General features: G+C 40.6%; 1 protein-coding gene across 1 annotated transcript in view; it reads left to right on the forward strand.

Moving 5' to 3' along the window:
* ITPR1 (inositol 1,4,5-trisphosphate receptor type 1) overlaps positions 1-14,846 on the forward strand; it is a 2,510,606-nt gene that overhangs the window by 1,449,357 nt on the left and 1,046,403 nt on the right. The window contains exon 34 of the mRNA XM_044076407.1: positions 8-156. Coding sequence (XP_043932342.1) covers positions 8-156 — 149 coding nt within the window. The remainder of the gene's footprint in view (positions 1-7; positions 157-14,846) is intronic.

The raw sequence follows: 14,846 nt of genomic DNA on the forward strand, positions 1-14,846 counted from the left end.
CTTCCAGGATATTGTTTCTGCACTAGAGGACCGTCTCCGTCCTCTTGTTCAGGCAGAACTGTCTGTATTGGTAGATGTTCTTCACCGTCCAGAACTTCTGTTTCCAGAGAACACAGATGCTAGAAGAAAGTGTGAAAGTGGAGGGTTTATTAGCAAGTAAGCATGTTTTGTCTGTAACTGAACATGTCATGGGGAATGACCGTTGTGCAGTAAATCTTCATTTTTTTAGTGAGACACAAAAACTTTCTGCTGCATTAGAATATATGTATGTGAAACTTTTGAAACTGAAATCATAAGAAAAATTGCCTGAAATTGATGTCCTTATGCCACTTCTTTTTAATCGTTGATGTTTGGACAGCGCAGTGGTGTAGCAGTTGCGTTGTTGCCTCACAGCAAGAGGTTCTCCACTTCAATTCTCTGCTGGAGTGCCTTCTGTGCGGAGTTTGGATGGTCCTCCCTGTGTTCGTGTGGGTGTCCTCTGGGTACTCTGTTTTATTCCCACTTCACAAAGACATGCCTCCCCTGAAAATTGGCTTTTGTCTCAAGTCGGGCATTCCTAGTAAACAAATGTTAAATAAAATGAATAATTTTTGAGAGACGGGCCATGTTTCATTTATATAAATGACAGTAAACCATAGCAACATGTTAAATTTATATAAATGACAACAAAACCATAGCAACACAATCTCTCTTGCAAACATTATACATTCCAAACTGTGCTGACAACTGTAGCTGGAAACATTGTACATCACTTTTAACATATCCATTCATTGTTAGTCACCCGTTACATACCTCGTTCAAATCCTGCATCTTTTCATAGGTTCATAGGTGTTTACTAGGCTAATGACCACAAGGGTCTTTTTAAGCCTAGCCATGCATCCCAAATCTCTGACAAGTTCTGATATCCTTGATAAGTGTAAGCATGGGCCTGGGAGATGAACCATTTACAGGTTTAAACCTCATTCCCCCTCTGCATGTATTCATCCCACAGTTCCCATTTTTTCTTATGTAATTGGCTCCTACCTTTTTCTAAAGATCACAGTTTGTTTTAACTCTTACTGTCTTCACTACTTCTATTAAAGTTGGTTTTGAATTTGATTTCCGTTTTTTAGTAATTGCTTTTTTGGCAGCCATCATAATTAAACTCAGTAAGACTGTGCTTTATCTAGGCAATTCTGAGTTTGTATCGTAGCTTAAAAAAAAAAATATATATATCCCTAGTCACTCCAACCTGCTCGCCCAGAATCTCCTACAGACCAGTCTGCAGGGAATCTTTCAAGTCTACCAACTCATTACACTTCCAGAAAAAATTTTCCCAGTTACCTCTTTGTCCCATCACACCCTCCCACATTTGCTGTCTACCTGAGGAAAAATTATTTAAAGTCTGCTTAGGGTATAAAAATACGTATGTAAACACTTCTGAGCAAAGATCTGAAATCATCTAGATTTTTGTTGCATATTTGGGAGACATACACACATCCCCCATTGTTTCTTTGTGAATTGCTTATTTGATCTCTCTTCCCAGTCCTTCCTAACCTCCTCTGAATGAGTCTTAGTTTTACATGATGTACTAATTCATTTCTTAATGACATCTGTTCTAGATTCTACTAAAAACTCTACCAGTGCTGGTCTTTCAATTAGGGCTTCCCTCTTTCTTTCTGTTTGCCTATGCTTTGCCTTCCATATCAAGGACTGATGGCAATCTTTAGCCTGCAGTACACATAAGTTATTGGCATATTCCTGTTCTATTACCTTTACCCTCTCTAGTTATTTACTCCCGTTCTATTACCTTTACCCTCTCTAGTTATTTACTCCCGTTCTATTACCTTTACCCTCTCTAGTTATTTACTCCCAGTACCTTGATTCCTTTGCTGCTTTTCTCACTTATATTCCTACTCCCTCTTGCCTGTTGTCTGTATTTCTATTTGCAGTCATACATATTAGCAGTCTCTCCTTTCTCCATTCCCATGTTGGCTTAGTTCTTAGAAGACCTTCTGCTACTTTATGAATAATTTTCTGTATGATTATTATTCTTAAAGGTCTGCATCCAAAATCCCAGTCTCTCCTGTTACTTGAGCTCCCCACACCCGTTTCATCTTCTCTTTCCACTTTTTAACTGTATTGCTCTGAAATAACCATTCAACTTGGGTAATCCCAATCTGCCCTGTGCTTTTGGAAGAATAAGCTTATCCTATTTGGCTCTTGCTGTTTTCCCCTCCCAGATAAAATCTTTCAGCTCTTGATTGCTATCCACAACTTTTCCACTGGTTGATAAAAATATTGTATAAGACTAAAGGGAATAAAAACAGTTATTTCTGTCTGTCAGTAGCCATATAACAGTGTTTCCATTTTCTCATTTTTTGTATTGTCATTTGTTTAGTCTCCTCCCACATTACCCTAGCTGCCAATCCAGTATAATTTTAATCCATACTCCTAAATACTTTGTTCTATTATGTCCCCATATATCTGAATATTGCATAACCAATTTGTATATGGGTACATAATTCACTGTTACAGCTTTTCTGTTTGCTTCATTAATTTTATATCCTGAAAAGGTTTGAAACTGTCTCAATATGTTCCACAGCATTAAATGTCGCTTTCTGGTTTTGTTGGGTATAAAATGTGATATGCAAATAGAGCCAGGTTTTCTTGACATATCAATTGTATACTTGAATTTGAATCCCTTATTTTATTTGCCAGTGGTGCTAAATGCAAGTAACAAAGGGGAGAGAGAGGACACCCCTGCCTGGTTCCTTTGCTCAAGCAGAGTTTGTCAGAGAGGACCCCACCCACCTTAATTTTCACCTTTGATCCTTCCTATATCCTCCTAATCAGTCTTATAATTTTATCAGGGAATGCAAATGCTTCAATTGCTCTGCTCATAATATCTGATTTTGCTCTCTCAAATGCTTTGTCAGCATCAGGACCCACGAGTAACAGTGGTATTTTCCTACATTCTTCTTCCTCTGGATAGTCACTGTTCTTTTTATGTTGTCAAATGTTTACGTCCCATTCACAAAACCACATTGATCCATATCAATTTTGTTATCACTTTTGCCATTCTTTTAGACATTGTAGACATAAACACTTTATAATCATGATTTAGTATTGAAATGGCCCTGTAATGAAGTTGGATCTGATGGAACTTTGCCCTCTTTAGGTATTACAGCTACTACTGCTTTCTTCCAGGATGCTGGTACTCCTCCTCTTAAAATACTGTTAAACAAAACCTTCCAAATGTTCATCATTTTTTACCCTCCTAGCTTCCAAACTTCCACAAGAATAACCTGTAATCCTGGGGACTTTCCTGTAGATTGGTTGTACATCACCATTTTAACTCCACTCCTGTTATCCTTATGGTTAGTAATTGAGCCTCATCTACCTCAAACCTTGGCGTATTTAATTCTATAAACATTTGTACCTTTTCTTGATTTCTGTATTTCTCTGCTTTATACAGACTTTCATAGAATTTTCAAAATATTTCTACAGGATCCCTAGTTATATTCCTTATCATAGGCTCCCTAAGCTTGGTGACAACCCTTTCTATAGTCTGTTGTCTGAGTCATTGTGCTAAAAGATTTTGTGCTCTAGAGTTATCAAAAAAACAAGTTGCTTAATAGTAGTCTTTCTAACCTTATGCATATTATCAAGGTAGTCCCTTATTTTCTGTTTAGCATTCTGTAGTTGCTACTCTTCTTCTGAGATTCCCTCTATTTTGCAATACTTAGTCCCGCTGAATAATTCTTGTTACTTCATAACCATATCTCCCCTTCTTTTATTTCCACCCTTTTTTTTAAATTCCATTTAAATTTTATCCCACTCTACCCATATTTCATAGGTTCATAGGTAGATACTAGGCTAGCTGCCCTAGGGCATTTATAAGCCTAGCCAGAGTGTATTTGGCTTCCGCCTCCCTATTAGATTAGCTTACTGTTCCTCTGTAAAGTAGGTCACAGAAGATACCCTTTTAAGATTAGTTTACTGTGCCTCTGTCTAGCAGGGACACAGGAGAGATCCCAGGGGTGAATTTGCGATTTCCCATCCACGCGTCCAAATTTCGCTTGAAGAGGGTCAGCGAGGGGCTATGTCTAACATGAATTGGGATTCTATTCCAGAGTGAGGGGAGCCTCTGGGAAATTAATCTGTCCCTCCAGCATGTCCTATTTATTTTTGTGCTGTGGTTTAGGTCCCTGGAACATGTAGCTCTAAGGGACTTGGATTTTTTGAGGTGGAGCATGTCCATTAATTCTGGGTTTGACATGGCTTTGTACATCGGGCATAGATCGCCTCTGAGTAGGCAGTAAGCAACTGAGTAGAGCTGGAGTTTCTTTAGTCAAGCTGCATAGGACATCTGTTTGTAGCCCATGATCCTCTTGGTGAGGTACTTTTGGGGTCTCTCCAGTTGCTGCAGGTGTCGGGTAAGGTACATCCCAAAAGGGGCATTGTATTCAATTATGGGCCTGATGAGTGACGAGTACAGGGGCACAATGACTTCTCTTGATCTAGATGCGAACTCTTTCGTGATAAGGTGGGCTATATAGAAGGTCTTTCTAACCACTTTGGCAACATGATTATCAAAGGAGAGATTACTATCTACGTTGGTCCCCAAATCTCTAATTACTTCTTCCGTACTTAATGGATTACCACCTATGTGGTAATTTGTGGGCACCTTGTTTTTCCCAAGGGGATGGCTCTGCACTTTTTAGCATTTAGCTTGAGGCCGTGGTTCTGGCACCAAGCATCCATCTCTGTGAGACCCTTTTGGAGGATGCTTGTGTCAGCTGGGGATTCGATTATGGCCCCCAGTTTGCAGTCATCTGCGAACTTAGTCAGCAATAATCCCCCCGTGTTAGCCTGAACCTCAGAGAAGTATATACTGAACAAGAGAGGTCCCAGAACTGAGCCCTGTGGGATGCCACTTGTAACTGGTTTGGATTCAGACATGGCACCTGCGATTCTGACCATGTGGGTTCTATCTCTGAGCCAGTTTGCAACCCATCTTGTGATATAGGGGTTGATATTTAAGCTGGTAAGCTTATTTATGATGCCAGAGTGGGGTATTGTGTTGAAGGCTTTTGTGAGGTCCAGGTAGGCTGTGTGGACTACCTTGCCCTCATCTATGGCTTTGGTAACTGTTTCAAAGAAATCAACTAGGTTTAAGAGGCAAGATCTGCCCTTAACAAAGCCAAATTGGGTAGGGTCCAGTGTCTTGCTGCTTCCAATGTCTTTGTTTATGAGATCCATGATAATACGCTCCATAGCTTTACAGACCAGACTAGTCAGGCTTATGGGGCGATAGTTTCCGGGGTCTGTTGTGGCACCACCTTTGTGGAGTGGGACCACTGTAGCTGTATGCCATTCTTTGGGTACATATCCTGTAGTAAGGCTAAGTTTGAACAGTGACTTAATGTAAGGGTTCAGTTCTTGGAGCTCATGTAAGAGACAGCCTGGGACACCGTCCGGTCCCATAGATGCTGTGTATTTTGCTTTGGAGAGGGCAGCTTTCACCTGTGCATCTGTGATGTCAGGGAGGTTACATTCGGTTGGGATAGGCATTTGCACCTTTGGGGGGGAAGGGGGGGAGAAGTTTGCGCTGAATCTGTCTGCCAGGATGTTGGCTATGTCTGTAGGTTCGGTATATTTTGTACCATTACGCAACAATTCAGAGCATATCTGGGAGTTTCCGCCCATGTTTCTGACATAACTAAAGAAGGCCTTGTGATTATCTTTAGTGACTAGGGCAATTTTTCTTTCGAAACTGGCCTTTGATGATTTTATGAGGGATCGAAGTTTCTTGCTAATACTGATCAGATATGCCTTCCCTTTTTGGGATTTTGCTCTGTCATGTAGTAGCTTCCTCCTTCTGTTGTATAGCTTATTTATGGCCGGGGTCCACCAGACCGGTCTCCTGTTTTTGGAGGAGTGAGTCTTGGTTTTATTTGGGATAGCACGATCCATGCATTCCTGCAGGTGCTCATAGAATGCATTTGTAAAGGATTCTGCAGATTGGGCTGTATTATCCTCTGGCCCAGGGGCTTTGAAGGATTCCACCTCAGTCTTGAGAAGTGCAAAGTTGGCTTTGGAGAAATTCTTTACAGTGATTTCCTTGGCTGGGGGTGGGGACAGGATATGGATGTCCAGGGAAATTTGTTTATGGTCTGATCTTACCAATGAGGGGTTTACTCTGGTGTGGAACATAGTCCCCATGTTGGTGATGACCAGGTCCAATATGTTGTTCCCTCTTGTGGGAGTGGTGACCAGTTGTTCCATTGCATTAGAGTTTATAAATTCAGGGAACCATTGGGCGAGGGTGTTTGGGCTTGAGTAGTTTTCCCACTCAATGTTTGGGTAGTTGAAGTCACCCAATAACAGTGTTTGGAGAGACCTTCATATTTTCCAGTGTTCTCAAGAATGCCAAGTGGGGTTCCTGTAATAGGGAGGGTGTTCTGTAGCAGGCTACAAACTGAAAGGCAGTTTTGCCCACTGTTAGTTGCACATGGATGGTTTCCGATGCTTCGTGCATTGCCACTAACCTGGAGGTGTAGGTATCTTTGAATATAGATACTCCCCCTCCTTTTGTGCTTCGGTCCAAGTTTTTGGGCCGAAACACATGGTATGAGTTATAACCTGGTAGTGCTGGGGTGCTCTCAGGAGCCTTGAACCAGGTTTCTGTTACTGCACAGACATCGATTTTCTCCATACTGAGGAGAGTCTCGAGTGTGTGCATCTTGAGGTTTAGACTTCTGGCATTGAGTAACATTACCTTTAGTTTTTTTATCTTTGGGTTGTTTATGGAGGTGGGTTTGTCCTTTGAGCCTTGCCTAAAAAAGGCACTATGGGGGTGGCAAGAGCCTTGGCCAGTATACAAAAGCCTAAGGGTGACAGGTGCAAGCTGTCCCTAGCGAAGCAACGTGGCTTGTCGAGCATGTCATCCCAGGCTGACAGACACTGGATCCCCTTTGAATGACACCAATACTTTAGCCAATAGTTGAAACTGATCATTTTGTCTTTATACTGTGGCATCATTCTTGGTGAGAGCAAGATGCTACTCAAGGTCAGGGACATACCAGCCTGGGCTACATGGTCAGAGAGCTCCTCTGTCTCTTTTCATGTAGTCCAGGGAGATGCATCTCAGGTCATTCACACCAGCATGGACAATGATGGAGTCGTACTTGTACTTGCTTTGGAGTGACCTGAGTGCTTGCATTATGTGGCAGATCCTGGCACGCGACAGGCAGCTTACAGTGACCTTCTCCTTGTTCAGTCTGGTGAGTGGGATGTCAGTGTGCCGGACAATAGAGTCCCCTATAACAAGTGCATTTGGTGTGTTGTTTGGCCTTATGGGCTGTGACTGTGAGGCACACTGATTTTGTGAGATATGTGATTTGTGGGTATTGTTGAGGGGTGGCTGTTGCTTGGATATCTGCTTAGGAGGTCTTTGCTGTTTAGGCAGATTTTTATTTAGAGCCTCCGAGTATGTTTTTGTGTGTTTATGTGTTGGGTATGCAGATGCAATAGGTCTGTGTGAGACTGGATTTGTGGTGTGGGTGGTTACCTTTTCCTCCTGACTGTGCCAGTCTTGAGTTGAGAGAGCTCTGCATCCAGTTTGGCTTTGTAACTGCATCTCTCACATGTATTAGAGTTTGTTGGAAGGAGGAGAGGGTTGTCTCTGTACATAAAGCAATTGTAACATTGCCTCAAAATTCCCAGTTTCACCAGCTGGACTGGAGAGTAACCTTGAAATTGACCCTTGGACATACCAGATTAGTATAGGGAACCTTGAAACTGACCCTTGGACATACCAGATTAGTATAGGGAACTGTTTTTTTTTACTGATCAGATTAGGGAAGGGAACTGATTTTTCACTTTATCAGGAAGGACCAATCGGGAGTTTAATACTTATGAGAAGTCAAGGGGGGTGTAGTGCTTTAGTTAGTGTTTCCTTATAAGAGCTGAGCAAGTGCAGGGCTTTAGAAAGAGAATTGAGTGATCACTTTTTCCCTTAGAACTGTTCAAACTCTCAAAGTAAAGAGCAGACTTTGTGGAGCCTGGAATAGTTTAAACCTGTTTAGGCGGCGCTGCCCGACGCTGCTCAGTGCGCAAAACCACGCAAAAAGAGAGTTGTAGGGTTTTTAAGAAAGAGAGATCAAGGAATTTAGAATTGACCCAAAATGGCCAATAAAACTACAGCTTCTAGGTAGTAACCACTCCTCCAGGGACAGGCAGGCTGTTCAGTGTTTACCACTCCCACTGGTGAACGCAGAGACTTCCCTTTAGCCCAAGCAAGCACTGGTCGTCTAGAAACTTCCAAACAGTTCAGAACAGCAAATCCGTAACTGAACTTTAACTTTCAGAAAGTGGGAAAAAAGCAAGATTTTTTCTTTCTTTTTGTTGTAGTTTAAAGGTAGCAGAGATATGCAAGCAGCAAAATAATCACAACAGTGCAATAAATGACCCCACACTTGAGTGCTAGGCCAAAAATCAGGTAAAATGCAGTTTTTAGAGAAAAAAACGATTTTAAATTAAGTGCAACACAGGAAATGCAGTAAACAGGCTCTAGATGTGTTCCAAGTACTATTACTGTTACAGATATAAACTTTAGCAAGCCGGAAAATGCCAAAAAGTAGGCAGCAAAGCAGTAAAACTTAACAAAAAATCAGAAGAATGTTCTGTCTTCTATAATACCTCCTGAATAAGTTCCACTACCCATTTCTTAAATTCTTCTCTTCAGCAGACAGGTGGTCAAGTGCCAGTGTCTCATTTTTATTTCATTACCCTGTATTTTTATTTTAGTTATTGGCACATGATCTGAAGTAGTTGTTGGGTGTATATCAAGACCTTTAATTAAATGCACATGTTCCTGTGAAATGTAAATTCTGTCTACCCTAGCACAGTTTTTGTATATTGGGGAATAATGTGTAAATTCACTCCAAATTCCTAGTACTGAATTATTATCTTCTGTGCCAAATATTTTCATAAATTTACTTAAAAATCTACCCATTGTTATATTTTCCCTTTTGGGCCCCCCAGACGCATCTTCACTTCTGCAAATCAAATTCCAGTCCCCACCTGTAAGTAATTGCTGAGAGCTGATTATTTCTCCCAGAATTTTCTTGAGCTCCATTGTAGCAGTTTTATGTGGAATATAAATGCATGACAGTGTAATCTTCCTCCATTGCCATTAGCCCCTTAGTACTACAAATCGACCATTCTTTTTTCCCTCTTCTATTGCTGTTGGAGCTCCTCTTGCGATTAATATAAGTACTCCCCTCTCCTTTGCCCCAGGTATTCCACTGAACAATCACACTGAAACTGAAACCCTTTCTTTATCAAATTTATATGTTCAGTTTTTTTCTCCAAGTCTGTCTCCTGTAACATAGCTGTCTGCACTCTACATTGTTTAATATAGTTTGCTGCTTTTTCTTTTTTGGAATTTTCTGAGACCATTAACATTTAAAGACATTATAGAAAGATATTCTGGAGGGATTATTATTCTCGTCTTTTATGTATAACAGCTTTGTGTCTAGTTACAGCTTTTGTGTTACATGCAAGCACTGTTTGGCAGGTTCATCTTTTCCACAGTGCAAATCTTGACTTTTAGTGGTTGCTCAATGTTGTACATTATGTTTTATTAGACATGCCTGAAAATTAGCTTAAGAATCTCAAAACCTTGATCTGTTTGTAAATAATTTTTGCTTAAGCTCCTCGCTGTTAGTCTCGCAAGCCTCTGTGACACACCATACATGGAAAGGACATTAAGTGTTAAAATAAATCAAAACCCATCGTTGCACTTTGAAAGATCCTACAACATCCCCTACCATAATATTCACACAAAGTACAATATCCACATTTAGACGTTTGATCCCTCCTATCAGCACCCCCTGTCCTCTCTGTTTTAAAACAGTTTACAAGGAGGATACCAGTCATGGACTTGTCTCCCACTATCTGAAGATAATCCAAGTCTGTTCTAAGAAGATTCCAATTCTAAGAATTCTGAAAATGGCATAAAAATCTTGATTATATGGAATGATGCACATTCTATTCCACATCCTCTCCGCTTCCTTAGTGATAACCAACCTAACCACACTGAGCCTATTTTTTGTCCCTAAAAAAGGTTGATAAATCCCAGTGTCTTTTTCTCTTAACCTCTTCTACAATACCATTTACAAAACCATTAGGGTAACCCCTCTTACATAACATCTCATTCAAAAATCAAACATTGCTCAATAAACATGTCATCAAACACCATCCTAGCTAGTCGGGCACATTGCCTCTTCACCAGGGCTGCCTTTTGATGGGGTGAATGACAACTCCCATAATGTAACAATGAGTTTGAATATGTTGTTTCTGATATAAAGTAGAGACAAATCTCTTTTCCACATTATCCTTATAAATGGTCACATCTAAATAGTTGAGTTTAACAAAACCAAACTCCTTAGTAAATTTTAAGGATTGAGTGGAAGCATTAATATAATAAATTTTCCTTAATTGTGCCTCCCCCTTATTGCAGAAGATAACTGCCATCCAACAGTTTCCCATAGAGTGCCCAGCAGTCACTAAATTTAGAGGAAAAGACATACAATTTCTCCCTTTAGGCCAGTGTAATGTTAGCATATATGGGGGCACATGCCGCCCCCATTGCTACACTCTTAATCTGTTTAAAGAGTTGATTTATCAACCTCTTTTAGGGACAAAAAATGAGTTCAGTGCTGTTAGGTTGGTTAACACTAAGGAAGCAGAGATGATGTGGAACAGAGAATGTGCATCATTCCATACAATCAAGATTTTTATGCCATTTCCAGAATTCTTCGAAAAAATTGGAATCATTTTAGAACAGACTTGGATTATGTTTAGATAATGGTCGAGAAGCCCATGATAGCTTACAAGAAGGGTACTGGTTTTAAAAAGATGTTAGAGAGGACAGAGGGTGCAAAAAGGAGGGGTCAAATGTCTAAATCTGGATAATGTACTCAGTGTGTGAATATTTTGGTAGGGGATGTTAGGATTAGGGGAAACATGAAATTCAACATCCTTTATTTTATTTTTTATTGTTATTTTAAAGCAGTGGTTTATATTTCTATGTGCTATTTGTGCGATGGCTTTTATATAGGAAAGAAAAAGTGTTCGAAGACAGAATATATCAGCATTTATATGAAATTAGAAAAGATAGTAAGAATGCCCTTTATAGGACATCATGGAGAAAAAAGATCATTTTTTCCAAGTTCTGTGCAGTAGACCACTGTGATCTTCTTCCCCGGGGGGGGGGGGGGGGGCACCTGGTGATGACTTTTTAGAATATATGGAATATAGTGGATTACTTATTCTAATGCCACTGAACCCCTTGGGCTAAATGAACTGCTCTCTCTGAATAGTTTGAGACTGAAGGCTAACTTAATTTCTAAGTATTTATTGGGTTTTTATTATACTATATTAATAATTTATTTAGATCTCATGGTGTTAAGTATATTTTGAAATCTTTGTCAGGATGTATTTCTGCATTTTTTTTTTCATGTTTTATTTTTTACGTTGGGTAGTTTTTGGTAAAGATTAAGATTTTGATAACAGGTAGGAAGTTTTACAAGAAAGACGAATGGTTTAACTTTTGCCTTGGTAGGTGATTGTGTAATTGTTTTGTATTGGCACTTTAATTGGAAGGATTGGATAAACATGTGACTTGTGATGTGTATAAAAGCATTTGTTTGGATTGTATCAGTATTCTGATGAAGTCCATAATACTGGGACAAAAGTGCTTGATTTATTAGTTTGTGGTTTGCTGTGGGTCACTTTTGTTTACTTCATTTTTTCTTAGCTATCCTACAGAGACTCCAACAATGAGACAAATCCCTTCCTGACACAGGCTATTTCACAGCTGTCTCCTTGAAAGGACTTGAGCTATAAAATGACATGATGCCTACTCTCTGCGTCTTGCCATAATTATGTCAAAGGGGGTGGGCCTTCTTGGTAAGCTCCTATTCAACATAGAAGTAAATTCCTTATGGGAGTACAGGTAGGTTAAAATAAAGTTCCCATTATGTACAAAATGACATCTCTGACCTGTTTTCTAGCAACCGGATAGCATCTAGCCAAGAAAAGTCTGAACATAAGCCTCAACCCAGAGAGACCTGAAGTTCTGATTCTGTGGAGTAAAAGCTTCACAGATCACTGTAAGCTGTTGATCATAACTAGAGTAATCAGGCAATGCCAAATACAACAGTACAAGTTGTATTACTACCCTGGTATTGTATTTAATCTGTAGCTATCTCTCGGTGCTCACTTTAAAACATCTTCCATGATCAACTAACTGTTGGACCCTTCTGCATGAATAAACATTTTCTAATTTAATTTACTAGAGTAAAAAAAGTCCAGTCTATGCTACTACCATGATAAGTCTGACACACTTCTAATTTAACAGAGTCAAAAAAAGCTCAGTTTTTGATATAAAAACTAGTTTCATGAACTTTGGACAGTATAGCTTGTACAAAATTGTTTACCTCAGAAGAGCTGCAAAATTTATTGTTGATGAGCCCTTTTATTAGCCACCATAATACCCCTCTATTCAAAGCAAGCTGGTTAAATAGCCAGAATCAAGTAACATTAACTTTCAGCTGTAGCAAAGTTGAACAAAATTGCAAAAAACTTTCTATCGGATTAAACTCTCTCTCTACTGATGCTGTACATTCAGAAATCAGTATTCATTTAGTGGATTCTGACTAAAACTCAACAAGTTTGCAAACTCTACTTTCAAAGACTTCATCCTCCCAATATGGAGTACTTCTATCATGAGCATTATTGTAGTTACACTTGGGAGTTCAGGAATGTGCTTTTCCTTCATCTGAAATCAGCTAAACAGTACCCAGGTAGTGCTACTTAATTTCTTTCCACCTCTCAAACATCTACTATGTCCTCATGCCACTTGAAGACATTCGTTCATAGGTGTGTACTAGGCTAATGGCCCTGGGGCCTTTACAAGCCTAGCCATAGGATTACCCTGGCATAGTGCCACCTGACCTTTGTTCCCAGTGCCTCTGTCATGCCTCTGTCGAGTAGAGCTACTGGAGTTATCCCTGGGGTGAATTTTTTTGTTTCCTATCCACTCAATATCTCTCGAAGAGGGTTAGCGGGGTGCTCTGCTTGATATGTATGGGAAGTCTATTCCATAGCATGGGCAGTCTCTGGGTTATGAACCTGTCCCTCCAGCATGTTCTGTTAATTGTGGTAATGAGGTTGAGGTCTCTGGACCGTCTGGTGCAGAGGAACTGGGATTTCTTTAGATGTAGCATTTCTAACACAGCTGGGTCAGACATGGCTTTGTAAGTCTGGCAGAGATCGCGTCTAAGTAGGTGATATGAGACAGAGAATAGTTGGAGTTCTTTGAGTCTGTCCATATAGGACAAGTGTTTAAGGCCTAGGATCCTCCTTGTGCGGTACTTTTGTGATGCCTCCAGTTGTTGCAGGTGTTTAGTGAGGTACATGCCAAATGGGGCATAGTACTCAGTGATTGGCCTAATGAGGGAATAGTAGAGGGAGACCATGACCTCTTTCTTCCTGAATGCAAAACCCTTAGTAGTGATATGCGCCACATAGAAGGACTTTCTAACCACAGTGGCAATGTGGTGATAGACGTTGCTGTCAACCTGTGTTCCCAAATCTCTTATAATGCCTTCTGTGTTCAGTGGATGACCATCAATGTGGTAATTCATGGGAACTGGGTTTTTCCTAAAGGAGATGGTGACGCATTTTTTGGCATTGAGCTTAAGGTCATGGTTCAGACAACAGTTGTTGGTCTCAGGCCATTCTGTAGGATGTCAACATCACTTGGGGAGTTAAAAATAGCTCCCAACTTGCAATTGTCTGCAAACTCTGTCAGCCAGAGTCTCTTCATGTTGGTCTGGACTTCAGAGAAGTAGATACCAAACAGGAGAGGACCCAGGACCGAACCCTGTGGGACTCCTTGTGACTAATCGGTAGTCTGACTTGGAGTTTGCTACTTTCACACTGTGGGTTCTATCTGTGAATCAGTTTGCAACCCACCTAGTGATATAGGGGTTGATGCCTAGTTTAGTGAGTTTTTCTATGATTCCTGAGTGGGGAATAGTATCAAAAGCCTTGGCCAGATCAAGGTAGGCTGTATGAATCACCTTGCCTTCATCGCAGCTCTGGTGACCAACTCAAAGAAGTCAACCAAGTTGATCAGGAATGATCTACCCTTCACAAAACCAAACTGTGTGGGATCCAGAGTTTGGAGATTCCCTACATCCTTGTTTGTTAGGTCCATGATGATGCTTTCCATAGCTTTGCATATCAGGCTCATCAGGCTAATAGGGCGATAGTTCCCAGGGTCTGCAGATGATCCTCCGTTGTGGAGAGGGATGACTGTAGCAGTGTGCCATTCGATAGGGACAAAGACTGAGGTGAGGCTGTGATTGAACAGGGCACACAGGTGATGTCAGTTCACTCTGTAGTTCATGTAGAACACAACCAGGGATATTGTCAGGTCCCATAGAAGCTGTAGTCTTGGCCTTGGACAGTGCTGTTTTTAACTTGTGCAGCAGTAATACTGGGTGCCTGGCACTCTACTTGTATTGTGATTGTTTTTTTTGGGTGGGAGAAAGGGGTAAAGTTAGCACTGAATCTGTCGGCCCATATACTGGCAATATCTGTTTGCTCGGTAAGGAGGTACCATTGTGCAGTAGCTCAGGGCAAATCTGGGTATTGCCATGGAAATTCTTTACATAACTGTAGAAGGGCTTGTGGTTGTCTTTACTATCTGCTGCAATTCTGTTTTCATAGCTAGCTTTAGGGGATTTGATGAGGGATCTCAACTTTTTGTTGAGGCTGATAAGGGA

This window comes from Protopterus annectens, chromosome 7.part0 (genome assembly GCF_019279795.1).
Source record: "Protopterus annectens isolate FY-2018-M chromosome 7.part0, PAN1.0, whole genome shotgun sequence".
Classification (NCBI taxonomy): Eukaryota; Metazoa; Chordata; order Ceratodontiformes; family Protopteridae; genus Protopterus; species Protopterus annectens.